A 27,246-nucleotide genomic window follows, 5' to 3' on the forward strand; every position below is an offset into this window, starting at 1 on the left:
TAAGTTATAAATCTGTTTAATAAAAGCCATTGGAAGCTCCTCTCCTGGACAGCGGGCTCCAGTGGATCCAGGGGGGAGGGAGCCCCGAGCGCACGAGCCTCCTTGCCTCCAGGGAAGGAGCAAGAACGGACAAAGGTTTACAGCCACTGACTGAAAAATCTCCAGTCCCGTGGGCCTGGAAGGAGCCTGGTCCGTGTCCATTTGCCCCGGACCCAGCCACCCACTCTTAGCTCAAGGCCTTCCCCAAAGGCAAAACACGCAGGCACGCCCTGGCTGAGCCCCATTTCCAACTAGCTCCCCAGGCCCCATCCCCACCCACTGCTTGCTAGACTGTAACCCGGCTGCCGCCACACGGCCCAGAGCCCCTCACTGGAAATGGCTTCAGGCATGAGACCAGGAGGGCTCCTGCTGAGAGGGGTCTTGGCTCGACCCTCCGACAGTTCACCCAGGAAGGGGCTGGTCCTAAGCCACGTCCATGCTCCAGGAAAGGGAAAACGGAGCAGGCCCCCAGGCCCAGAGGCAGCATCCCAGCTGGTCTGACCCGCAGGCTCGGCTGGCCGGCGTGCCGATGATGGGACTGGGAGGAGGCAGGGGAGAGCCACACAAGAGCTGGAGAAAGGTGCAGGCTCCGCTGCGTGTCCTTGTCCAGCCAGGCCCCCCCCCGTCGGACAGATCTCCAGGCAGGTCTGCAAGCCAGCCCCAAGGCACCGGAGTGGGGCAGGCAGCCAGCTCCCCAGTGGGGCTCCAGTTCCCTGCTGTGCTCTGGGGACCAGGATGGGTGCAGGGAGGCAGAGGGGAGCTGGCTGGAGCGGGGGGGCTGGGCCGCCAGGGTGTTTGCGCATGCGGAGGACGAGGAGGTAGCTGTCACTCAAGGACAGCCATGAGCAGGTGCAGCTCCCGGAAGGCACTGCCATGGCGGCCGCTCAGCCCGGACTTGTTCTTTATGATGTTGCTGATGTTCTTCAGCTGCTTGTAGCACAGTTTGCACTTGTGGAGCCTGCCAGGGGAGAAGGGCAGGGCGTGAACCCCGGGCCAGCCCTCAGCAGGTCCTGGGGGCCTGGGATGGGCAGGAGGAGAGCGGCTGCTCGGCCAGCGGGCTCGTGCCGAGGCTCGGATCCTACCGCCGCTGTGAGCAGCCAGCCCTTGCCCTGCAAGGAGGGGCGGCCCCGCGCCCTGGGTGAGGAAGGCCCCTGACCAGTTCCAGGCTCGTGCCCACTGCGGTGGGGCAGCCTGGGCTCCTTACCTCTCCTCTCTGGTGATGTCCACCCCCACGGAAGGCGGCGCGGCGAGAATGTCTGTGATGAGCGGCAGGAATCTCTGGAGGATCAGCTTCAAGGAGGTGCAGCCGGTCTGTACGTAACTGACACAGACACAGAGGGGCGGACGTCACCTGCCTGTCCCTCCCCTATTTACGCCGCCCGCTACACGCAGACTGCGCTGCCGGAGGTCCTTCCCCGAGCCAGCCTCCCACACTGGGGTGACACCCACCCCCCTTCCCCCTGGGGAAGGAGGGATCAGAGGGAGGAAGGAAAAGCACCAGCTGGGCCTGAGCTGCTGATGGCGCCAACTCCGTGCTGACCTTTGACCTCAGATGCTGACCTTTGACCCCTGCTCCATCTTCAGCTCCAGGACAGAAGCGCTCTGTGCCGGGACTCGGGCTCCACCAATCTGTGGTGCTGAAGAGCTGGGGCAGGGAGTCCTTCCCGAGGGGCATCCTGCATTTCTTCCCTGCGCAGCCACAGCAGGGGCGGGCAATCGGTTTTGATGGGCGGAAAGGGGGCTGTGACCTGGAGGAGGGGCGCAGGGTCTGAGACCCGGGGCAGGACTGCAGGAGGGGGGCAGGGATTTGGGTTGTGACCGGGGAGAGGGCACTGAGGTGCCGGGTCTGGAAGGGGGGATGGGTGCTAAAGCAGGGGTGCAGAGGGCTTGGGTCACACGGGTAAAGACGCAGGAGGGCAGAGTGTTGGGGGGGCAGGGCAGGGCACCAGAGGCTGGGAGGTGCTTCCCTGGGTGGCTCCCAGCCAGCAGCCCAGCTGGTTCCTCAGCCAGGGTCCCTTTCATGCCTCTGCACTGGCTGCAGGAGCCATGGGGGGCTGAGTGTGAACACTGCACGCCCAGGAGAAGGGTATTTTGTGACTGCCTGTCCTGCAAACTGTCCTCCCGGCCGGGCGCAGCGTTCAGAGGGCTGCTCTGAGCAGTGGGGTGGGCAGGGCCGGCAGGGAGCTTGGCAGAGGCTCCCCTGGGCTGGATCCAGTGGCCGGGGGCGCAGATCTGGCTCGTGGGCTGTAGTTTGCCTGCCCCAGGACCTTCCAAACTACTCGGAGGCTGCCTCGTGGCTCAGTGCCCCGGCACATGGTGCCTGGAGCACCCTGCTCTTCTGGCTCCACTCTACCTACCCCCATGCTCCCGCTCTCTCAGTCACCTGCCCAACCAGTGTCCTGCACGCTCCACTCCTGCGCATTTCTCTGACTGTCTCGGCTCCCAAGAGCAGTTATCCAAAGCTCCACTGCCAGCAGCCCAGCGAGTCTGCCTCAAGCTCGCTCCTGGCTCTGCCACCGCTCCCCTCAACCCAGGGTATTTACAAGCCAACAGTCAGCTGCCCTCAATGTCCTTGTACTGGGGAAGCCCAAGCAAGGTCTACTCCCCCCGCTCCTGCAGAGGCTGGATCCATGCAATGCTCCATCCTCCATGGCTTTCTGGGATTTGCTTTAGAGATCAGCTACGTTCTCCACAGTGGCTCTTAAAGCCACTCTCCACCGGCTTGTCCTCCAAGGAGGTCCCCTCCTGGCCATCTCACCTCTCGTACTTGCTTTGAAGGAGCTTCTCTATCTGGGGCAGGACGATAGTGCACAGATCCAGTTTCCAGAGAGACCTGGGAAGAGAAGAAGACACTCGAAGAGAACAGGACAAGCCTGCGGGAGGAGAAGGGCATTGGGGTCAGCCCTAACCACTCAGCTCTGCGCAGCGCTAACGAGTGCACTCACTCCACCTTATGACGCAAAGTGGCGTAATAGCCGCTGTGGCCCTTTTTGGCTGGAGTACTTGAGAATTTGGTGACAAGACAGTAACCGCCACCAAGGCAAGCACATGACAAATGCATTTGTTCTTACGCTGCTGGGGCCCAGGCCTGCCACAGGGCCAACTCAGGGGCTGAACGGGTGGTAGCGCAGGTCTAGCCGCTATCGGATACAGCAAGCGGAGAGAGCAGGAGACGGTCCCGACCGGACACAGACACGGCAACGGCAAGTACTCACGCCTTCTGGTTGACGATGTTCAGGAGGTCCACCACAACAGAAAGATCGTTGATAGCCACGGCAGAGTCCACAGACGTCTGAGGCAAGGGGAGAGGAGGAACAGAAACGTTACAGGCCCCATGGGATCATCATGAGAATCACTTGCCAAATTCCAGGCCCAGAGACACAAGAAGCACATGCTGCCAGTAGCCAGCTACACGCTTCCAGCAGCACACCCACAAATTCACACGAGGGTCCGCGGCAGGAAACAGGGAGACTACTCTAGCTCCAGCCTCGGCCACACCACAGTTCATCCCACGTTTCTTTGGACTTACAGAACAAAGACAGGACACCAAAGCGCAGTGGCAGGAGCTGACGCTTACACATTGTATCTTCCTGTAGCTGGCAGTTCAGAGCCAGCCCTCTACAAGCTGAGCTGGCCTGTCCCATTGCTACCCCTACCCCGCAGAGTAAATCTGACCCAGCCCCGGCTCCAGCACATCCCACTTCCTTGCCTTGATGTCACCGGTACTCCAGCTCGCTCGCACGGTGTCCAGATTCTTGTGACGGCTGGTGAGCACCACACACATGGTCTCATGGCCCTTACGGATCTGGGACATGGCTTCCTCATCCACAATTTCACACTGGCTTGGTTTTTTCACAGCCTGGAAGGACAGACACAGGGACACCAACTGATGTGACAGTGGAGCTGGGTGCTCTGGCATGAGACTGGGGGAGGAGGATAAAGAGGAGCTTTCCTAGATTGAACCCCGCTTCCCTTGGCATTAGGAACACGGGCTCTCTGGGAAAGAACCTGGACTTGTGTTCTCAGAAGTTTTAAGCACAAACTGAACACAGCTAATACAGCCTAGCGCGGGGAGAGAAGTGGGGTTCTTTCCGGTGGACAGTTTCAAAGAAAAAAGCCTTCACTGAAATGTTTCCGCTGGAAAAATATTGATTTCCCGCAAGAAAGTACAAAACGAACATTTTTAAATTCTCATTTTCATTCCGTCTCCCATTCAAAAATTGCACTTGGTTTTTTTCAAAGAGAAATATTTAAATTCTAATCTCTAAGGGGACGTCTACACTGCCCGGCTATTTCAAAATACGATATTCTGGAATAGTTATTCCGAAATAGCACGTCTACACCGCAGAGGAGCCTCAAAATGACAAACGACCCCCGACTTACGACCTCCCACATTTACGACCACTTTTTTTTCATTCAAGATAGCTCCTAAACCCCCCAAATTAACGTCCACAGCTCACATTTACAACGGCGTACGACACAGACTCCATGTGTCATCCCAAAACAGGAAACGCACAAGGTCAGTCAGACTCGCCAGTCTGCAGCTGCTGCTTGACCTACATGCGTCTCTGCCACATCAGTCTTCACGTTTTAGTTATTTTTGTGCATTATTTGAACTATTTAGTTTAGTTTTCCTCCATTTCCATAGTCCATTTTGGTATTTTTAGGGTACAAAATGGGTTTCTAGGAATGGAACCGCTATTTATAACATTGCGCCTGTGGGAAATAAGGGTTTGACTTACGACGGTTCTCCAGGAACCAATAAGTGCGGCGGTCGCCTGTAGTCCGAGACAGGCTTCCCTAATGTAGATGCTCTCTCTTGATTTAGAGCCCCAGGAGGCAGTGGGGAGGAATAACTTAGAATGGCCCTGGTGAGAAGCTGTGTCTACACACGCCTTATTTCAAAATAGCGAATGCGGAATAGGCATTATTCTCATGGAATGAGGTCTACAGATTTCCAAATAAGCCGTCTGTTATTGCAAAATTATTTCAAAATAACGGAACAGCTGTGTAGACGCTCGCATTGTGATTTCAAAATAACGCCAGTTCTCTCGAAATAACGGTGCAGTGTAGACACACCCTGCTTCTCCGTACTGGAAACAAGGAAGAAAGGTGAAAAAAAGAGTGTGGTAAATGTATCTTTCATGGGATTTTACTAGTTAGCACTGGGTGGGTTCTTCCCTCACTCCTTTTCACTGTGTCCCAGCTTACAAGTATTAGAAAACAGTTAAGTGCTGGAAAGGACACGGACACGGACACGGACACGGACACGGACACGGACACGGACACGGACACGGACACGGACACGGACACGGACACACACAAATGTTTGCTGTCAAAAAGGCTGTTTTCAAACAAACTCTATTTCCAATTCAAAAATCTTCTAATCACAAAATTTTCAACCAACTTCACATTCCCCCGAACTCCCTCTCCCAAACACACCAACCCTCTCTGTGGATTTCGTCTGCGGTTCACCGAGACGCCTGTCGAAGCCACGCTGGCGGCTGTCTTTCATCGGACCACAGTCTGGTCTCAGAGGAGAGCCTGGGCTTGCTCTGAAATGGGGAGGGAGGGACTCTGCCCAGGGAAACTTCTCGGGACAATCCCAGATGGGGAGCCAAAGAAGCAAGTGAAATAATTCAGAGACCAACGGACCCGTGCCGCAAGGTCTGTAAGAAACCGAGGTCAAGCAGCTTGCATGCTGGCCCACTGCCCATCATACCGGCCAGCACGGTCTCAGTGTGTACGCTTCCACGCCTCGGCAGCTGTCTCTTGTCAATCAGGCAGTAACAACCAACCACCAGCTTGTCAGGAGCTGGGGTAGGAGCATCTCTAGGCTGACAAGGAGCGAGCAGAGGGCGGGTGAGACCAGTCAGGCGTCACTCAGTGATGGGGCTTATAGACTCACCCAGGGAGCAGTGATCTGGCAGTGCGAAGAGGAGCCCCGCACACCAGCAGTCTCAGGGGATTTATCCCGTGTTCTTTGGGCAGCAATCTGGCCGAACACAAGCCAATCCTGCCATGTGTGGGCAGAGCAGGCGACAATGCTACCTCCTAACGGATCCAGGTATCCACGCGACTCGCCCTGTCTCCCAAGCCGCCTGCTTGCCTCCCAGCCTGTGTAATAAGCGAGTTACTTACCGGCAAAAAGTCAGAGGCCTTCAGCCCAATGGGTGCGTTCCTGGCTGCAGGAATGACTGATGGCTCAGCTCTGGTCACAGGGGTGGAGGAGGCAATTGGCGCAGGCTGCAGGAGAAAGTGAAAGAAGTTACAGCTGCAATGCTCTGCCCCATGGGCGGAGGGTGAACGTAGAGCCGGGCAAGGCAAACCACCAGCCCCGCCCCTTCTGCCTGAGACCCCGCCCCCACAGGAGCCAAGCCCCTCCTACTATAGGGGCAAGCCTCCAGCCCCATGACAGCCTCGCCAGCCTCAAAGCACAGGGAGGTCTCTCTGCCCCAGCGGCCCCAGCCCCAGCATGGCTGAAGCCCAGGAGCCGGGCTGAACCGGGGGATGTTCTTGGGGCAGTGTGTGGGGAGGGCCATGCCTGGCAGTTTGAGACAGCATTGCCTTTCCTTGCCTCTTATACCTGGTGCCCAAGTCTCACACCCTCTTTCTTCTGGAGCAGTCTCCAGATGGCTGGCATGACAGAGCGAGAAAGCGTTTCTCAGGGGCACTGTGGGGTTTATTTAATGATTGCGAAGAACATAGAGATTCTCCATTGAAAGGCATTGGGAAAAGGCAGGAAATTATTATTCCATTGTTCCAGGATAATGGGCATCGGCCGCCGGAACGTGCCTGGAGAGGCCCCATCCTACGGGGCTCAGTCAGTCTTCACGTACAAATCAGCCCTGGTTAAAGAATCCCTGGACATCTGACAGCTGTTTCTCTGTGGTGCACACCGGACTTTGAGGCGAAGAGAAACAAGACTAGAAACGTGGAAACAGAATTAAAGTAGCAGAGACAAAAATCTGCTTGTGAAAGGACCCACGCTGGAGACCTGGCCTCCAGTGCAACACCTGACCCTGCTGTGAGGAGAGTTTTCCCTTCCGGGGCTGCACTGACGAGCATGGCGGAACCGGCATGATTAGCAACACTCCAGAATCTTCAGGCTTGGAGCTCGTGAGGAAGGGGGGCATTGACAGACCCGAATGGCTCAGGTGGTACGTACGTTGTCTGGGTTTGGCAATGGCGTCTGAACGTTCACCGCTTGGCTGGGCTTTGCTGCTTCCTTTATGGCAATAGGCTCTGGAGCGAGAAGAGGGAAAGTCACACTCACCCTGCCGGGAACAGCTTTCAGCACAGAGCCTATGTAAGTCAAAGGTCTGAGTACAAGGCAAATGTGTTTCTGGACAAGAAGCATCCCGTTGAAGCAGCCACCTGCCCACCAACTCCCACCCACCCTCACCCAGCATTCAGAGGGACAATCTCAACTCACCGTCCTCAGGGGGGGCGGGGAAGGGCTCGCTCTTTCGTGGTGGAGTTCGAGCTACAAAGAGGAGGAAAAAAAAAAAAAAAAAAGAAAGAAAGTCAAGGCCACAGATTAGCAAAAGCAGCCTTGAGTAATTCACACTAGACAGCCACTGACACTGCAAGCTGGGTTATCTCCCCATGAGCTTCTACGCTGGTATTGCTGGGTGTCAGCTTGACGGTTTGTAGCCGCTGTGCTTCTGAGGAGCAAATCGGACGGATACATTCTCAGAATTCAGGAGTGAAGTGCAGAGTAAGGTAACATGCAGCCAAGTCAGTGAGAAGAGTGAAGCAGAAAGAAGCGTGCACAGATAATGGATTCTTAATGACACCAGTAAGGAAGCTAATAAAACTGCTTCTACTACATTTAAACATCTTACTGGCCTTCTAAATTGACATAGCTGGCCTTTGGAGTAGCACTTAACCTCCAATGGGAGACTGATGGGTTTTGTGCGGTACAAGTGATGAAAGCCACCCCACAATCCAGTAATTCCTACAGAAATGCATCCCACTTAAGATGGAGGAGTAGGCTTCTGGGCCATACCTCTGTTTTGAAAGTGGGGAGGGGTTGCAATTTGCTTCCCCGTTGCCTAGTTAGATACAGCCTTCTAGCAAGCTGCCAATGTAGCCCTGGGTTCAGAGGCCCATGTTAAAAGAATTTTAGAGAGAGGTTTTCTGAACTCCAAACAGCCACAGGCCTGGCCAGTTAGCCAAAGTTCACGCCTCCTGCTAGAGCCGGTTAATTCTGAAGTGCTCAAACCCTGACCTGGCTACCCCCGGGAAAGCAGAACAGAGCCCGGCACTCACTGATGGAATTCTTGGGCTGGAAGATCTCCTTGTAATCTTCTGCATTCTGGATCTCGGCCTTTGATTCCTTCTCATCCCGATCGTCTTCACTGCTGGGACTGCGCCTCTCGCTCTCCGAGCTGTGCTTCACTCTGCCAACGAGAGGGACCCGGTCAGGAGCAGACGGGCAGGGAACGTCCAAGAGATCTCTGCACGTCCCAGTAAAGCATTTGGAATGCTTTACCCACGTGCAGAGGGATCCTCCTTACCTTTGGGGCTTGCTGCAGGTAGTTGACGGCCTGTCATAGATGCGTCGAAGGGAGGAGCCGGTGGGCGTGGGCTGAGCCAGTGGCCTATCATCCTTGATCAGCCCAGGAAGAACAGAAGCAGACTTGGCGACTCTGTTGAGGTCCACAACGAACGAGGAGACTGTACTCTGGGAGAAGGAAACCCCTATCTGCCAGGAGCAAGAGGAAGGAAACTTGTTAGGAGGCTAAGTGCAACATTCGCCCCTCTAAGCTGAGGTCCTGTGGCCTAGGCTTCGAGTTTCGTCTCCTTTAAATCGACTGCACAACGCCGCCGAGAAGCCATTCAAAACAAGGCATCCCATAATAATGGCCAGAAGGGCCTTTAGCAACTGGGAACATAAGCAAGACATGGAAGAATCAAGCAGGGAAAGTTGCTGAGACTAGTCACAGGGCACCAGTGTAACAGCTCGGATACTGCTCACAGTGAACGGGCCAAGCGCACCAGGGGTATATTTCAAATGGCTGCACTAGGGGACATGAGAAGCAGCTTAGCGGAGGAGCTAGTGATGGGAGTGGAACTCGGGAAACCTAGGTCCTATCCAGAGCTCTGACAGGGCTTCACTAGGAGAGTCTGAGCTCGTGTCATAGAATCCTGGGCTGGAAGAGACCTCGGGAGTCATCGAGTCCAATCCCCTGCCCAAGGCAGGGCCAACCCCGACTCAATCATCCCAGCCAGGGCTGTGACAAGCCGGGACTTAAACTCCTCTAGGGATGGAGATTCCACCCCCTCCCCGTCCCAGGGAAATAGTTTTTCCTACTCTCCAACCTAGTGCCACCTCACCATCTCCTATTCCCGCCCACCTGAAGATGGGAACAGAAATGCCACTGCTCCTGTTTTCTACAGGACGAGTGTCTGCACACAGTCCGACTCTTGGCACTGGGGCGCAAACCCTTCCAAGCTAGCACTCTTCACTGGACCACACTCACGGTGTCACACATCCACGTTCGAGGGTGCAAACGGGACTGGACTCACCCCGTTTCTTCCTCAGGAAGCCAGAGGAACGTGGAGTAGGGCACGAGGGGCAGCGTATGGAAACCATCCTGCCCCACGTCTACCTGTCATTCCGAGATCCGCTGAGGAACACTGTACAAGCATTCCGACCCCGGCCACCTGTGAGCTGTGACTGTCTAACATGGCCCATGTGTCTAGAAGGCAGAGGCCCAGGAAGGAGCCCAGGGAATGGGTGTCATTTTTCAGACTCTTCTCTCCATTTCAGGAAGAGGGGCTCACCAGCTGGTTGTTGCAGATGGATAAGTCAGCCACCTTTCCCCAGCTCACCAAGACCACATCGAAACAGCACTCAGGCTCCCAGCCATTCACACGCAACGAATCCTGGTAGCCACTATACAAGCAGCAGCCATCCGGGTTGAAAAGAACACACCTGGAAAAGGAAAGAGACCACGCTTTAGCCAAGACGTTACTGAACAATAAAGTCTCCGAAGGAAACCGGGGCTGCACACCTGAGGTCATTAGACATCTGCTAGGGCTTCACAGTGAACACCACGGACAAGTGCCCTATAGCTACAGCTTCAGTAGCATGAGCTTCCTTAGCTAAGTGCCCTATTAGTGAGAACTGGCCCCTTAAACCAGACCATGTCCTCCCACCAGGTACACTGAGGTACAAGTGTAATACCTGACAGGCGTGGCCTCCTCTTCAATACAGCTCACCACTTGAAACTTCTCCAGGTCCCAGAATCTGACTGTCCTACAAGCACAACGTAACGAAGGGAAGAATAATTGTACGTCTCCTTGCAAGTCTGCTGTATTCTAGCAGGCCGCAGACCCAGACCTGGGTGTGAAGTTACTACTAGCATGGGACAGCCATTTCCCCAGCAGTGTATTGCTGGGTGCTAATGATGAACCCAACAGCAGGCCACTCTAGAGCAGAATTTGGATCTGCCCCGGGTGCAAAGGGACACGTGTATTGTTCCACGGGATTCTAGCACTGCCTCCACGTCAGTGGGGAAAAGGCGTGTGTCTGTGGCCGCATTAGCATGCAACTCCAAAGTCTAGCATGTCGATTTCTAGTATGACAGACGCTGCTCTTAGATTTTGGGAGGACACAGCAGGATCTGCAGGGCACCATAGCACACCTGCAATCTGCAATGGAACTGTCCTACTCCTCTAGTGAGGGAATGCCTCACCCCCCTACAAGCACAGCAATGCTGCTGGTATAGCAGCGGATGCCTAGAACTCCTGCTTTCTCGTTCTGTGCACATACCTATCAGAGCTGCCGGAGGCCAAGAGATATTCGTTGGGATGAAACTCAACAATGTTTACTGGGCCTGTATGTCCCGTAAACTCGAACATTAACTTCCCAGCCGTCAGATCCCACAGCTGGAAGAAGGAAAACACAGTCAGACGCTAGAGAGAATTTGTCTACCCTGGATCGTTCTCCACTGGAAAGCTGCTAACCGGCAGGCCTGCTTCTGGGCCACACAGGGTTTCAAACAGACTGAAGGGGTCTTTCCGGTCTTGGTTTTCTTTGGAGATCTGTCAAAGAACTTCTATCACAGCGGGGGAGTGGCAAGAAAATACAGTGGCTCCAGAGGGAGGGTTGAATTTAGGAGGTGTTGCGTGTTATTCTTCCTGCGCCTTTCACATCATCTGGTCTTCACATATAAATTCTGGGTGCAGTGACCGACTGAGGCTGAAAACGAAGCCAGCCTCTTGTCCTGACCTTTCCCTACTGTATCAGAAGAAACTGCCGCTAGATCAGATACTTTTCTGAATTCTCTCTTTCATCGCATTCGGTGAGCTGTGTCCCTGACAGCTCTTTGGAGAGCACACACGGCTAACCACCCGACTGACAACTGAGCATTCATTTTCAGCCCGGGGTTCAACTCACCTGCCAATCGACGTACCCTGAACTTTTAGAGGCAGGACACTGCCTTGTTTGTTGGACAGGAAGGAATTGTATTTCACTTAGCCATACCTCCTTTATGATTATTTTGCCTATTGGACAACAGAACATGGTCCCTGCACAGAGACTTACCCTGTCAAGCTAAGGGATACGCATCACTGCATAAGGAGAGGGAGAGGGTGGAGAAGAAACTGGCGAGGAAAAGTGAAACACAGATCTCCCCCCTTCACGTGCCACAGGGGTAAAGGCTCCTGACATAGTCTTGCCCATACCTTTACGGTGTGATCTTCGGCAGCAGATGCAATCCACTTCCCATCAGGACTAAATCGGAGACACCTAACTGCTTGTGTGTGACCCTTAAAAAAAAAAAAAAAAAAAAAAAAAACAGATACTACTTGCAATGGCTTTGCATTTTCGTTGTGCCCTGAGAAGGAATTCCTGGCTTCCTCTTTCCATATTGTAGATTGTATTTTGATACCAGCCCAATCGAGCAATGCTGATTACAGTATCAAAGGTCCACCGTAAGGTGGGAAAGCAACACGAAGAATTCAACAGTCTCCAACACAAGGGCAATGCATCCATCACCCACCGGACACTCACTCACGGGATGATCTGCCAACACCAACACCAGCCAGCGCACAGTAAGCTAATGAGATGCTAATCATTTCTAGCCGCCTCTCTCTCCAAGCAGGCACTGAACACATGCTCTGGCCATCAGATATTATTGCATGCTTCACAAGTCACATCTGATCCATTTCCAATACCAAGGGATTAATACATTAATTCTAGGCAATTCCCTCTCAATTCCTGCCTTTTTCTGGGGGGCAGGGGGAACTTGTAAGCCTCCTTTTTTTTTTTTTTTAGGAAGAACGTTTTTTTCCCCCGAAAAAGGGGTTTTTCCCCTGAAAAAAACGCGTCCAGACTACTTTCACTTTCGAAAGACCTGCTTTCGAAAATGTGATTGGAAGACAATATGCAAATTAGCGCTGAATTTGTATATCTCCTGTCGAAAAAACCCGTAGTCTAGACGTGCCCTAAATCGGAGAGAATCTCCTCTACCAGATGAGAGCAAAGCCCCCCCTTACCTTGTAAGTGAAGACGCAGCCTTTTCTTCTTACATCCCAGAGCTACAGGAAAGGGAAACAAATCATGGGCTTAGAACCACAGTTATGAAGGACCCTGAAAGTCAGAAGAGAATGGCAGCTCTCCCTCCTGGAGAGTTCAAAGACGCGGTGGTACGGCTATGGGACAGGAACCCAGCAGTTCAGGGGGCTGCTAAAACACAAGCCTATACAAGGTGTATTTCTTTACCCTTTCCACCCCTCTGCCCAGGGAGGATTGGCATGGGATCCAGCTACAGCTGCAGCGTTCAGTGGGAAAGCCTGCTGGCAAGCCAGTTCATCCCCGGAAAGCTCAATTCTTAGGGCCAAATGCAGGCCTGGTGCCAGCAGGTGCAGCCCCACCGATGGTATCACACCTGCGTACCCCGCGGTTATTTGGCATCTAACACCGAGACTCTTGAAGGATAAACCATAAATGCTAAGTGATGAATCAGATTCCTCCTACTGGGAGGCGTTTCAGTTATAAGGATACTAGAAAACGTACCCAGCCCTGCTCCAGTCCTTAACGCGATTCATTTTAGCTATTTTGGAAAATAAAATGGTGGGGCTGGGGAGGTGGGGTGCAGGCTGCCCTGGGGAGAGAGGACTACTCCAGGCCCCTCTCACCGCAGCAGCTAGGGGCCAGGTGAGAAGCACCTCTCCATGGACGCTGCAACTCCAGCGGACACAGCCAGGGGAAGGGTGCATGTCCCCCGGCTGGGGAAGGTCCAGGTTTGTCTGTCTCCAGCCAGAGTGAGGAATGTAGCAAACTGGGCACTTTCCCCTCGCCCCCTGATGAAGAGGAACAGCCGGCAATGTTCCTGTACAAATCGGGGGAGGGCATAGCAGAAAGAAGCTTCAGCCTCTGTCACCCTCCCTAAAGGGAACTGGGAGGGGGAAGAGGCGTGGGGGCTGGGACAGTCCCATGCAGGAGGGAGGGAGGGGAGCATCCCAGCCAGCCCCTTTCCCCTGCCTGGTGATTCTGTCAGGTCTCTATGGTTTTCTGAGACGCAACCCCATCCCAGGCACATCCCATTTTCCTGGCACAACCAAACCCTTCCCTTGCTCATACCGAATTTGGTGGTCCTAGCTCTCACTGTTTATGAGGAGTTCTTCGACAGATGGACTCCCTCAAATATACCGCAGACAAGCAGGAACTGTGCCATCATCCATGAACACACCGCCTCACACATGCAACTGACGCTTTACAAACCTCCCCCAGGACAGTCTATTCACCATCCAACACAAATGCACAGGGAGTAAAGAGGTATGTCCAGAAGAGACCGGCCTTACCTTAATATTCGTGTCCAGGGCCCCAGAAGTTACAAGGCTGCCAAATGGATGGAAATCCAGGCTGCAGATATTTGCTTTGTGACCCATTAATATACGAAGAACTGGAAAGGGAGAAGATGCACAGGGAGGGAGGGAAAACCCATGGGTCAGTGTTAATTTTCCCACAGACAATGCACACGTCCAGCTATGCTGCTTCCTACCATCAAACACAAACTCCTGCTGTATCCTGGGCCCAGCTTATGCATCTGCACATTGTGACAAAGGGCAATTTCTGTTGGAGACCTCAGGGAAATAAGCTGAAGCATGGTTGGGGGGCACCGTATGGAATGAAGGATTTGCGTGGTACTGTGGGCTAGGACAGTGTATAATCTCTCTTTCTCGGGGGTCATGGAACGTGAACCTGGAGTGCGTTAGGCACTTCGAAGGACTTCGGTGAACAATCAGCCAGACAAGAATAGACTGTTGAGAAAAACACACCAACACCCAGTTTCTGACGTGGTGCTACTGTCTGCTGATTATCTGTTCCGGGAGTGTCAGGAGCAAAGCCCAAGCTGTACAAAGGAAAGCCTGACCTATCTGGGGGAGCGCTTGTTCTGACTGAAGGCCGTCATGAATTTGGCAGTCGGGACTCCTTGGTGGGGTGTGGAAGACTGACCCCTGGCAGAGCCCTTGCAGGAGCTGGGGTGATGTCTGGTAAGCCTAGGGGCATGCATGGAAGTTCTTGTGTTGGTTTGAATACGTTTTCTCTACTGCTTTTATCTTAAGAATAAATGTGCTGGTCTAAAAAGGGCTGGTCAGCTATAGATGCTGGCAATTAGAGCTATTCAAACAGGTACCACTGCCCTGCTTAAGCAGTCTGATTACTGAGGAGCTGGGTGTATCACTGTAGGCCAGGAACTGTATGGCCCAGAAAAACCCCAGTCAGAGGGGAGAGAGACAAGAGGGGTGACAGCTGAGGAGCTGGGAGCCTATAGTGGATGCCTTGGTGGGCCACAGAGGAGGAATGCAGATGTTGTTCACCTCTGAACTGTGACAGGTACATCACTTCATCAAAATGCTTTTGAGTCTACTTCAGCAATACACAGAAACTGCAGTACATGGACTGGCCCAGTGACCTTTGGGTTCAGATGTGCAGAGTAAAATTCTTAGGGCTAGGGTCAGAGGCCATTCACAGTGGTCAAAGGGCTCCAAGCTGCGAATCAAATTAAAAACTTTATCTGGTAGCATACAGTTAGCAAACATTAGAGCAAGCTACAAAAAGATATATAGAAGGAAAACAAGAAAAATATATTTCTGGCCTCAGAAGTTCAAGTAACATGTTGCTGGCTGTTATATGAACATTTTATTTACAGAAATGTACCCTCAATTGACTAGACTCAAGAACATGACTTCTACCATCAACGTTCTAAAACGTACCGTTTCATCTATTGCTGATTACCGGCAGGTGTCCTACAATGATGACTTGCACGTGAATTTGTCAGGAACGCACAGGCCAAATTCCCAAACATCCGTCCTCTCAAATCAGATTCAACATGAAACTATGTACACCCACATGGACACCGTGTGTACACGTATAACTGTGCAAGTGTACACATGCATTAACACAGCTTCAGTGGAACCTGGCACCAAAGCATTCAAGCACCACCCCGGCTCTGAACTGAAGGGAACACTCACTGTCTCTGAAATAGAAGACGAGAAGGGGAAGCGAAACGTACTTTTGGCAGCTTCCAGATCCCAAACTCGAATGGACCCTGACTGGGATCCTGAGACAATGAGCTCTTCATTTGTGTTGATCCGCACGCTCTCCACTGGCGTTGTATGACCTGACAAACTCTGCAAGAAAAGCCAACAGAAGCAGTCAGCAGACGAGGTACAACTCTGGAGAGATCTATGCTGGCACATGGCATTATCCTGTAACTGGGCTGGCGTGCTAGATGGCAACAGGGACAGAATCTCCTAAGTACATAGCCAATTTGGCTGGTCTGCCCTCCTGCCCGCTCTCAGTGTGGCATAACATCCCACAATGCATTGCCTCCCCCACCCCTGCCAAGTACTGCAGGTATCACTCCGCATGCATATCCTCCGAGCGCTGTATCTGTTGCTATGGCACTAGGAGATAGTTGCCCAGATTTTTCCAGAACATGCTGGTACAGATGCGGGCAGGTCAATTGGTAGGTGTGAATGTGCAAATTAGGTCAACACATGCTTATGCTGCAAAAAGATGCCATATAGACACAACTACACCATGTTCGCAGTAAATGAGTCATGAACTGGTTACAAAATTACGGCTCTACTTAGAGCATAAGCAGGACTATTTGAAAGCCTTCTCACAAGCAAAGTCGTACATGCCACTAGCCAGTGCCGGCTTCCACACCAGCAGTGTTAAAATACCGCAACATCAGTAACAACTACCCACACGTACACAGTGCTTTTCATCCTCAAGGGGCAGGCAGGGCTTACTAACTTGATTGTATAAATATTGTGCAATAGGTAACAACTGAATTAAAATGCCTTTGTCGTGAAATGCAGAACACATCAAAACACTGAGTTATTCTAATAATCAAATTCATTTGTGCACAACCACAACTAATGAATGTGTGCTCTTAGATGTGTGTTGGTACCATTAAGCAACACTTGCGATCGCACTCTCTCCTTTATTTGTCCTTTGTATGGCTCCCTGGAATAATACTAGCTAGCTCTCTAGGGAGTGACAAGTTCAAACCCACCTGGCTCTTTCTTCACGTTATGCTTGGGATCGCTTTTCGGTCACATTGCAACTGTTAAAGTTTTGTGTGCAACGGAGAACTGATTCCAATCAGGGGTCACAAGGCTTAAGTCACTTGGCTCCCCTCTCCTGAAACATTAGGTATTGGGGGTCCAAGCAAATGGAGCACTAACAGCGAATATCAGAGCAATCCAAAACAGCGGCATCTCTTTGAGGATGTCTTTTATACACAAAGCAGTATAGTCACAGCAATTACCCTGCCCCCGACAAACAGAGCCTGTGCTTTGAGAGAGACAAACAGACAGACAAACACTAAAAATTCTAGGTCCGGACTTCTCCCTCTTCCCTGGAAAACCCAGGCAAATCTTTATGGTAACATCACAAACTCAGCTGCAGGAGTGTCAGCCCTCAATGGTGGGGTGAAGAGATGAAGAATCTTATGCCTCTTCTGACTAATCCTAAACCCCCGCTGACTTAGCACACCTCTCCAACATTCAAATCAAACATCAAAGCAGGATGCAACACCGATGAACACTAGATGCCTTTGTAATTGGCACGTGCTTCACTTCAGTTCCTATTATTGTGGTAGCTGCGCTCTTAGGATAGCATGTTTTCAAATGCTGCACACAGCTTCTCCCTGCCCAGCATATGGTCAAGTCAGCACAATGTCCTGACGCAGTTTTATGCAGAGGCAAAGGCTGGCCAGCAGTGGATATGATGCAACGGGGAGCGCGTCCTGTTCCAAGATGTGTCCCAGTTCCAGGGCGCAAGCCCCATCACCTGACATGCTCATCTGTAAAACAAACCCTTCATAACACTAAGCCTTTAATAGTTTGCAACCCTGTAATAGCTGCATGCTGCAAATAACAGCAGGTCCAATACGTACTGTTTGAGCAAGTGCTAGGACGGATATCAAAAGTGGTCAGATGTTCTGGACTGCCCTTGTTTTGCATGACAGCCCCCACCAGTTACTAACTAGGATTTTGATCCAATTTCGCTGGAAACTAGAACTTGGTCACCCTGCACTCAGTAGCACTGATGTGCTATGAGCCCGCGATCTCTTGCCCTCCCAACCCCACAGCCACATCTCAGCAGTTCTACAGAGAGAAGTGATCTCTGCCTTCTCACTGGACACAAGACACAAAACCAAGACCTTTGCAGAGACAGGAGCACTGCTCTCTCCAGCCCCCCAGATGTCAAGGGTTAAGATTGGGCTAAGCTGGGCAAAGAGAGAGAAGAGGGTAGTAAAAAATGATGTGGAAAAATCAACAGCAAAGAGAACGGAAGAGTGACAAATGGAAGTGGAAACAACCATAAAAAAGAAAAGGTGAGTAGAGAGGAAAATGAAGAAATGCCTACAGTTGAGAGTAGGGATGGAATAGTGTAGTTCAGGGGTTCCCAAACTTTTTGCCACGGGGACCAGTAAATCCATTCAGGAACTTTTGGAGGACCGGTAATGTTCATTTGCATATTCATTAATCAAATGATGAATATTCAAATAAGTTGTTTCTGGTCCTCCCAAATCTCCCAGTGCCAGCTTTAACAAAGCTTTTGATATGGTCACCCACAATATTCTTGCCAGCAAGTTAAGGAATATGGATTGGATAAATGGGCTGTAAGACAGACAGAAAGCTGGTTAGACCAGGGTTTCCCCAAACTTTTTACTTTAATTGGAACCCCCCCCCTTTTTTTTTTTCAGTTCTGCTTTTTGCAGCCCAAAAATATAAACACATGAAAAACAAACTGAGAAAATACCAGACATATGACATGTCTGGTATTTTCTCAGGAGGTAAGTTGTATTACTACTAGATGTATCAGTTTGTAGTTTCGAACTGCCTGGCTGGTAAATGTGCTCAGGCTGCATGAGTGTGTCTACCAGCCAGAGAGTTCGCAACTACTCGAGGGGTTTGTGTGTGTGGGGGAGGAGGGGACACGACAGGACAGTAGAATCCCTGTGCCAGACTAACTCGTGCTTTGTAGGTGGGGGGGAGAGAGGAACAGGGTCGGGTCAGTTCCACTCCCTGCAGGCCGATTCATTCCTCCCCCCTGCTCCCCTTGCTGCGCCTCTGGCCAGCCCCACTTCCCCCAACACCCTCCCTGGCAGCCAGTTCTCCCCTGCTTCTCTTCCCAGTCTCCCTTGGCCAGCCCCGCTGCCTGCATCCAGCCCTCCTTCCAACGGCCACTTCTCCCACCCCGCCCACATCTTCCCCGGCCAGCTCCCTGCCCCCAACCTTGCAGCCCCGCTTCCACCAGCCCCCCAATCTCCCCAGCCTGCCCTGATTCCCCTGTCCAGTTCTGCTTCCGGTGGCCAGCTCTCCCCTCCTCCTCACCCCAGAATCCCCTGGCACCTGCACCTTTCCTTAGCCCTGCACCCTCCTGGTGCTTCCTTTTCCCCGCTTTTTCCCCTAATACCCACCCCCTCACCAGTCTCTGCCCCATTCCCCTCCTGCCCCTCACACACAATTTGTTCCATCCTGACTTTCCTCATGCCCACCCCTTCTTTCAAGCCTTCTCCCAGCACCTCCCCCTCCAGCCCCCAGTGCCCTTCCCCTCTCTCAGCATACTCCTGCCCCCCCTCCCACTGACACCTCCCCTCCTGCCCTTTCCCTCATGGTCTGCACTTGGCCCCCTGGCATATGTCTCTCTCTCCTGCACCCCTGTCCCTTGGTGCCTTCCCCCTCTCCTTTCCTCGCCGCCGCCGCCACCGCACGAGCCGGTTCCCACCTTCTCCTTCCACGCTGCGGGGCCGGGGTCCGCGCTCAGGCCCTGGAGGCCGAACCCGGAGCCAGCCACGTGCCTCCCGCGGGATTCGAAACCCCGGGCCGTGACGTCACGTCATGCCCGAGCATTCTCCCCGCCCACGTGCAACGGGGAGAGACCCAGCTCCACAGAGCGCTGGAGCAGGGCCTGGCTCTTAACTCGCCCGCACTTCCGAGTGCAGGGGCGTGGGGCCCGATTCGACGAAATGGGTCGAATCGGCCTAAGGGCCGGCAGCCACCAGGCACGCTGAGGCCCGGCATTTTTTTTCGGGCCGCGGACCACAGTTTGGGAAACGCTGGTGTAGTTGACTAAATAATTGGTTAACTCTATCAGATATACACATCTCTGCCCTCACTTCCCCACAGCTCTACAAGTACATTTTTTTAACAGGCTGGCCAGGTCCTGGCATCAACCCCTCCATGGCTCTCCATTAATAAGGGATGGGGAGCCAGCACACAGACAGGTTGGCTCAGTCCTGGCTCGTATCAGGTCCCAGAATAAATAGTCACTGTGCACTGCATTATTAAGGGGCTGGGGAGCTGGCACAAGCTAGACCTGAGCCAGCCTGCCTGCAAGCCGGCTCCCCAATCGATTAATAATGCAGAGCAGCAGCAGGGTTGAGGCTGGCACCCAGCTCAAGCTGGGACTGAGGGCTTTCACTGCTAAGCCTTATTGATTAATCATATAGTCAACACAATTTTTGCTGACTACACGAGAGCGAATTACACGCTTCTTGACATCCCTAGCTGAGAGGGACGAAAGAATTAAGGATTACACTTTTAAGTTGATGGTGAACGAGGAAGTCTATGAGGACATCTTATTGCCCTCCCCACATATTCAACCACCTATGAACTCCTCCTAAATACTGCTCCTGTTCTTATCCCCTCGCTCTGTGCATTTCCCTTACTAGAGACCCAGATTCACCTGATACCCACGTAACTGGTGATCTCCCCAATAAAAATTAATGAATCAAGAAACTAGAGTCATAGAAAAAATGTACACCTGCTGAAGAAATGAATCATTTCCATTTTTATTAAATGTCACTCATTTTAGACCCTTCTCTTTTGCAGGCCTCTGTCACAAAGCTGGGCCTTATCAGGGAATGGGAAGAGAACTAGAGCCGGTTCTGAGTCATGTGAGCGTAAGGGACAACGTCACTTTCAAACTCTGTGGCTGCTGGCTGCCATTAGCCCACCAAAGTTAGCTGACTGTATCTGCAGCAATCCCAAGTAAAGAAGAAGGTTTAGTGAAGCCTCATTGGGGCATTTATAACTGGATGTGCCAGATTCTCTCTGGTGTTCATAATGCAAACCAATTGCCTCCTCCCGCAGCAAGCAAAACAATAACCAAATAAAAAAAAAACAGCCACCTCTTACCATGATGCAATTGGGCTTGTTAACTGACCATAAATTGACCCGACAGTCATCTCCGCCAGTTGCCAGCAGCCGACCTGAACTTTTGCCCAGTACCAGCGAGGACACATTGCTGCTATGAGCTGTGATCTCTTCTGTATAAAAAAAAGCAAAAAAGAGCCACAATAAGTATTTTTATTATACCCAATTTATCTTGTGTAATCACTTTCTTCCCCTGGCAGACTAGTAATCTTCATTCTACAGAAAGACTTCCCAGTTTCAACTGGGCAAACTGCACCACCCTAGAGTTCAGATAAGAAACCACACTACTTACTTATCTTGTTTGCGGCAGCCCCCTCTTGGCCCTGTCCGTCATGCTTGATGACATGTGCCAATCAACTTTCCCCATCCCTCTCTAGTCTCAAGGTGGTTCACAAAGACTCTTATCTCACTAATAGTAACTCAGTAGCTTTTAAAAGAAGAATTTGCTTGGTTCCAGCACATGCCTTGTAGAAACTAGTTTGTCATCAGTACCTGTATGAACTGTCCTGGCATGATGAATGGTCTCAGAAGTTGGCATAGTACAAAGCAGCTACCACTCATTTAGAGAAAGGCCCGCTAATATTGTTTTGGATGGAAGCAAAAGTTAAGACTGACTAGCTGAGACAAACTGGCAGGTTTGCAGTAACTGCACAGCGTGCTACCTTACAGACAAAATCAGACTCAGCTCCTGGGATGGGTGGAGCTCCCTTCTACTTCAGCTTTGGCAGGGACTTTGCCTATATTCTCAGCATGTAATGTAAGTGAAGCAGAGCAATACAGTCAGCATGGGGCAAGGACAAAAGACATCCCTATTGGCAGGATGGACACGAATATGCTTTAGAGGGACTGAACGAGGAAGAAAAACTAAAAAGTCATGTTTGGGGGGAGGGGGTTAAAGTAGCTTTTCATAAAGACTGGTGGAGAAGGCAGCCCCAATATCTTGGTGTACTTTGGAGAATTCTCACTATAAGGAGCCAGACCTGCATGTTTTATATTAGCGCACATTTCAAAATGAACCTAAATTGTTACATTTTCACCAAATGCACTTACCACTTCCTGAATAACAAAACTAAAAAGTTCTTGTCTTTTAAAGCCCACTGGATTTGTATTGATAATAGTTAAAAAACATTTGTAAAAATGCTAGCTAATAACCAATCCAGCCCTCGTTCTGATAGTTGGGTGTGAAATGACTCACTTGTTACAAGTGACACTAATATTCCAAGATTTTAGAGGGCAGGAATAAATTACATGCTCTTTGATCTGAGGATCTCAAAGCACTTTACAAAAAGTGAATACGCATAACTTTCACATTGGCTTGAGAAACATCTTTCATGTTACAGTTGTAATTAGGTTATTCATTAAATGAGAAAAGGAAGTTTGCTGAAGATGGACTTGCGGTATAATGACAGTATTCTACGTGACAGTACTAAACCAGAGAATGTGTCAACACATGAAAATCAAAGTCACATATAATACCAGTTACATAAATCCTCCTTTGGTATCAATGGACAAATAGCGATTATTTAACATTGGATGGTGCAGTGCTAAATTTGTAGTGAAATGTGAATATTCACAATACCCCCCTCTTTATCTTTTATTAATAATGTAGTGCAGTGTTTAAAAGTCATTGCTGAAGCATTCAACCCCTGATTATAAACGTCAGATTACAATTTTATGCCAGCGTTAAAAAAAAGTGGTAATAGAACCCTCACTCTTTGAAGTACTAAATTCCCTAAGTCCACAAACCCTTTCATAAGATGCTCTCATTAACTACCACATATTGGTTCAGCAACCTTTAAACACCTAATTATCCTGGCTACACCTTTTTCTTAGGACTTGAATGATCACTACTCTGAAGGTGGAGCTAAAAATGAGGTAGGACACAGTGTTATTAAAGATCAAAAGCACATGTATAGTTGCTGAATGAAATGGGATGGAGATTTTAAATTGACCAAAGTGCTGTCTTTTCCAGTAATCTGTGAACTTCAGAATTTGAGGGAGGGGGCAAGTAAGGAGAAGACAGTAAGAAAACTGTTTTTCTGATTCTGAAAAAATGAATAGAAGCACTGACTGATGCCAGGTATGTAGTATGGAAAGGTGCTATACAGACTTTGTTTATATATGCCAGTTACCCTGTATATTTAGAAGAAGGGCGCTAATAGAGTTGTGTCTAGACAGTGGCACTATTTCAGGATACCTCCAGTACCCTGAAACAGCTATTCAAAACAGGCTCACTATTCTGATGTCCCTGTAAAGAGTCCCTGTGTCGGCAGCGCCAAATTTCAAAATAAGCTATTTTGAAATACAGTCGAAATAAGCGACGCAATTTGTGTAGCTTAAATTGCTTAACCTATTTCGAGCTACAGGTGCAGTGTAGACGCATCCCATAGTGACCCAGACTGGCAATATTCCCAGTAATGCATTTCTGGGCCTCAAAGAGTCAGCCTGGAATGCACATTTGTGGACAATTACTTCCTACTCATTCTATTTATCCTCGGCCATCTCACAAAAAATTTGCAACAGTTTCAAGAGAAGCATTTTTCTGTATTTCTCTTTTGGACATCTTTTGCCACTGTTTTTCTTTGGAGAAAAGATTAAAAATAGAAGTTTACCACCTCTCATGAATGTTTTCTGCTGAAGCCAGAGACATAATCAACAGAAGAAGACACACAGGTTTTATAATGATCTCACCACACTTCCTCCAGTGAGCCAAGAACCTACTATACCAGTACCAATGGTACAGATAGCAATAGAAAGTGATCCAAACAGAATAAGGACATTAAACAAGGAGAACAATCCAAGGCAAGCTTGGCTTTATAAAAGTTCCAACCTGTTTCTCGGCTGTTCTTGTACTAAATTAGAGAATCAATAGGGTTGTTACAAGCTAGAAATTTAGGGAAAAAGATGTAATGACCAAAACCACCTCAGAACACAGGAATCTGAAGATTCCTGATGATGGAAATGAATCACCATGATGAATAGGAGATTATCATCACTGCCAATCCCAAAGGGACACTACCTCTGGATCAACCTCCAGTTATCAGAAACCTTGGCTGGATGTTCAGAGGAAACCATGTGTCACCATTCTACAAGTGTCTCTCTCATCCTCCACCCCCCTCCGAACCACTGAATTAAAAGAGTGCTCTTTTGTCATATTAGAAAGGGAGAGCACAGTTCGTTGGGGAAATTTCATTCATAGCACAAGATAGAACAGGAAGTCTCTCTCTCTCTCCTCCTCCCCCCATTTTCAAACTGAAAAATGTAATGAAGGACAGAAGAACACTATAAAAGACACTCACGCAGCTTCCAAGCTGTCTTGGTGGCAACCGAAGTTGCCATTTCCTTATTCAGTTGCTTTCCGATGGTCACCACAAAACAAAAGTGTCCCCTTTCCTTTCAACAAAGGTTCACGTTGTAGATCTGTGTGGGGCTCAACCCCCCAGGCCTCAGTTTATGCTGTGTATTCTGTTCAGACACATCCAGACTAATGAAATTCCTTTCAAAATTCTTATTCTGTTGTATCTGGAACAGTGGCCAGTTTCCTCCCATCAACAGGACAGATCTTGAGTTCTGACTTAGTCTTCTTGATCTGTATCAGTGTGATGTTTGCCTGGAGGAAAAAAAAAAAAGAATCTTAATGTTTAAAGCAAGGTGTTGTGATACAACTAAATCAATTCAAGATGGCACATTTTCAGTGCCTAGTTGTAATACGCATCTATTTGTTCAGTTTATACAACACCTAGCCCAACAGAGTTCTGGTCAAATACTAGGGCTCTTAAGTGCTATAACACTACAAATAATAAACGTATTATCATTATTATTAGCGAGAAAGGTCATCGAAGTATATTCTAGTGTATGCTAAAGAATATGATCACTTCATATCTCCCAGCTTTCAACAGCAAAAGGAAAACAAGGATCAATTCAGTAAGATTGCTGCATGGCTAATTCGGGTTATTCATACAGTAATTAAAACTATTAAAATAACTAGATTAGTTCAGTGGCTAGGTCCTGAAGACGTTTACAAATCAATGTAACTAGCACAAGGGAAAAAGCTTACTAGGCAACCACTTAACAGGTCACTCAAAACACAGTCAGTCAAGTTCTACTCCACCTTTATTAGGAAGCCACTGCGGTTAAGCAATTGAATTTTAAACCCTTGAGTTGTAACTTAAGCCACAAACAAAATCATAATGAAGGTGACAGCTCTTTCTTGTCTTCACTGACTTACAATCCATCTCTCTTCAGGGGCAGCGTAGCATCCTTACACTAGTATTTGTCACCTGCCCACTGATACCCAATTCTCTTTGGTGATCTATAAGGTAAGTGAGCATGTGTACGTGAATCCACTCACCACAGTGCTCCAGAGAGGACCAACAGGTGAGTTAATAAACTTCCTCCAATCATGCCTCCATGGGGAAAGCCTCTTCAGGCAAGCAAGCAGCCCCACTCTGCTTACTCGGCATAAAGCCGAGGTGTCCAACATGCTAGCCGCTAGCCACCTGTGGCTATTTGGCCAGTTGTGTGGCTAGTTTGCTATAGGGGTTCCTGCTTCCGAACTGGTTGGACACATAAAGCCCCCAAACCCCTTACTGGGAGAAGCCACAATTATAGCTTCCCCCAGGCTCCACACATGACTTGGGACACTCTGGGAGCTGGGGGGGGGGGGTCCCCACAGTCAAGCTCCCCTGGTTCTTATTACTCCATGAACCAGCATCAGAATAAATTCAAACCCCATAGCTACCAAACAACCCAGCCTGGGGATGGCTCCTGGGGTGGGATGAACCAGGGTTTCCACCATGCTGGGCCCCCAACTGGGGTGTGTGTGAATGACCCCCCCACAATGGGCCCCTGGGGGGGGTGAACAAGGGCCCCCCCACACACACACTGGGCCCCCGACTGGGGTGTGTGTGAATGACCCCCCCACACTGGGCCCCCAGCAGGGGGGGGTGAACAAGCCCCCCCCCACACACACACACACTGGGCCCCCAACTGGGGTGTCTGTGAATGACCCCCCCACACTGGGCCCCCGGGGGGGTGAACAAGGGCCCCCCCCACACACACACACACTGGGCCCCCAACTGGGGTGTGTGTGAATGACCCCCCCACACTGGGCCCCCAGCGGGGGGGTGAACAAGGGCCCCACACACACACACTGGGCCCCCGACTGGGGTGTGTGTGAATGACCCCCCCACACTGGGCCCCCAGCGGGGGGGGTGAACAAGGCCCCCCCCCCACACACACTGGGCCCCGAATCCCAACCGCCCCCCACGCCGAGGCCTGCGAGCCGGGGAGGGGGATGGGCACGGGACCCTCCCAGCTCACACCCCGGCGCAGGCCGCGGCAGGGGATGGACCCGGCTCGTTCCCGCCCCCGCCTACCTGCCGCGGCGGCTCCGGGCCCCGCTCCGCCTTCCAGGCCCCGTCCCCCACCTGCGCCCATCCCCCACCCTGATTGGCCCCTGCCTGACAACCGGCCCCTCACAACAAACCTCGGGCCGGGCCCCGCCCCCGCGGCGCCTCCGCCGAATCACACGCGCCGCCTGGCCCTCCCGACGCAGCCCTCCAGCCAATCCGCGCAGCCCATTGTCCCCGCCGTTCTTCTGCAGGCAAGCCGCCGCTCAGCCTTCCCGCCCCGCCAATCCGCACAGGCGGAGCGGCTCGGGGCCCCGCCCCCAGGTATGAACGCGACCAATGACAGGTCGGTCGGTCGCCTTAGCGACCGCGGACGTTATGGCCACTCACCGCGGAGCTTGCTGGCTAGGCCCTCGGGTCGGTAACCAATAGAAAGGGGGGAGAGAGGCCCCGCCAGCTGGTGTAGCTCGGTGGCCGCCATGTTGGCTCAGGGCGGCTCTGCTGGGAGCGCGGGCCCCTGGCGTGACACGGGGCCTGCCCCTGCCAATGGCAGTCGGGGGGCGGGGCTGTCCCGAGGGTACCCGAAGGGAGGGGGGCGCCGAGGGCCGGGCGCGCTCTAGCCCAGGATCCTGCCTCCCCCCAGCGGCCGGTGCCGGGCAGGAATGGACGGACCAGCCGTCACGTGACCCACGCCCTGTGCCCATTGCCTGGCTCTGGCCAGTAGAGGCTAGGGACACCCCTCCCCCCACAGCCATTGATGGGCCCCCAGGGATGCCCCTAGCTCCTGCCACAGGCCTGGGCTCCCACAGCCCTGCCAAGAGCCCCAGCCCCGGGGAAAGGCTCCGTCCCACACCTTGGTGCAAGGAGAGGCGGGCGCTTCCATCAGGGTCACAAGGAGGGCCGGGGTCACACGCCCACGGAAGTGGGGCACGCGCACGTTCCAGGTGGTGTAAACACTCAATCCAGGGACCGGCGTGCGAGTCCGCCCGCCTGCAGGCCTGAAGGGGACGTGTGGGTGGCTGCTCGTCACGTCTTCCGGCCCCTGGGGTCCTTCTCTGGGTCTCTCTAGACCAGTGGTCTCCAACCTTTTTACACCCAAGATCACTTTTTACTGCCCTGCCCCTTCCTTGAAGCCCGCCCTCTCTGTTCGCCTCCTCTC

General features: G+C 51.6%; 1 protein-coding gene across 3 annotated transcripts; it reads right to left on the reverse strand.

Annotated features, from left to right (window-relative positions):
- Positions 1-26,499, reverse strand: KATNB1 (katanin regulatory subunit B1). Of its 3 annotated transcripts, none has more exons than XM_089781419.1 (20): positions 26,478-26,499; positions 24,036-24,346; positions 20,719-20,849; positions 15,573-15,690; positions 13,858-13,958; positions 12,550-12,591; positions 11,737-11,820; positions 10,823-10,938; positions 10,235-10,306; positions 9,832-9,982; positions 8,562-8,749; positions 8,314-8,444; positions 7,475-7,525; positions 7,208-7,284; positions 6,181-6,285; positions 3,749-3,898; positions 3,255-3,331; positions 2,798-2,872; positions 1,244-1,360; positions 1-997 (listed from the first exon to the last, which is right to left on the reverse strand). In XM_089781419.1, the coding sequence occupies exons 2-20, from the start codon at positions 24,073-24,075 to the stop codon at positions 865-867; spliced, it is 1,959 nt and encodes a 652-aa protein (XP_089637545.1). In that variant the 5' UTR covers positions 24,076-24,346; positions 26,478-26,499; the 3' UTR covers positions 1-864. The 3 variants fall into 3 exon arrangements, with proteins under 3 accessions (XP_089637545.1, XP_075796564.1, XP_075796563.1); XM_075940449.2 differs by lacking the exon at positions 26,478-26,499 and adding an exon at positions 26,225-26,374; XM_075940448.2 differs by lacking the exon at positions 26,478-26,499 and adding an exon at positions 26,115-26,266.
- Between the last annotated feature and the right edge of the window lie 747 nt (positions 26,500-27,246).

The sequence above is a fragment of the Pelodiscus sinensis genome, chromosome 12 (genome assembly GCF_052426305.1).
Source record: "Pelodiscus sinensis isolate ZL-2025 chromosome 12, ASM5242630v1, whole genome shotgun sequence".
Lineage (NCBI taxonomy): Eukaryota > Metazoa > Chordata > Testudines > Trionychidae > Pelodiscus > Pelodiscus sinensis.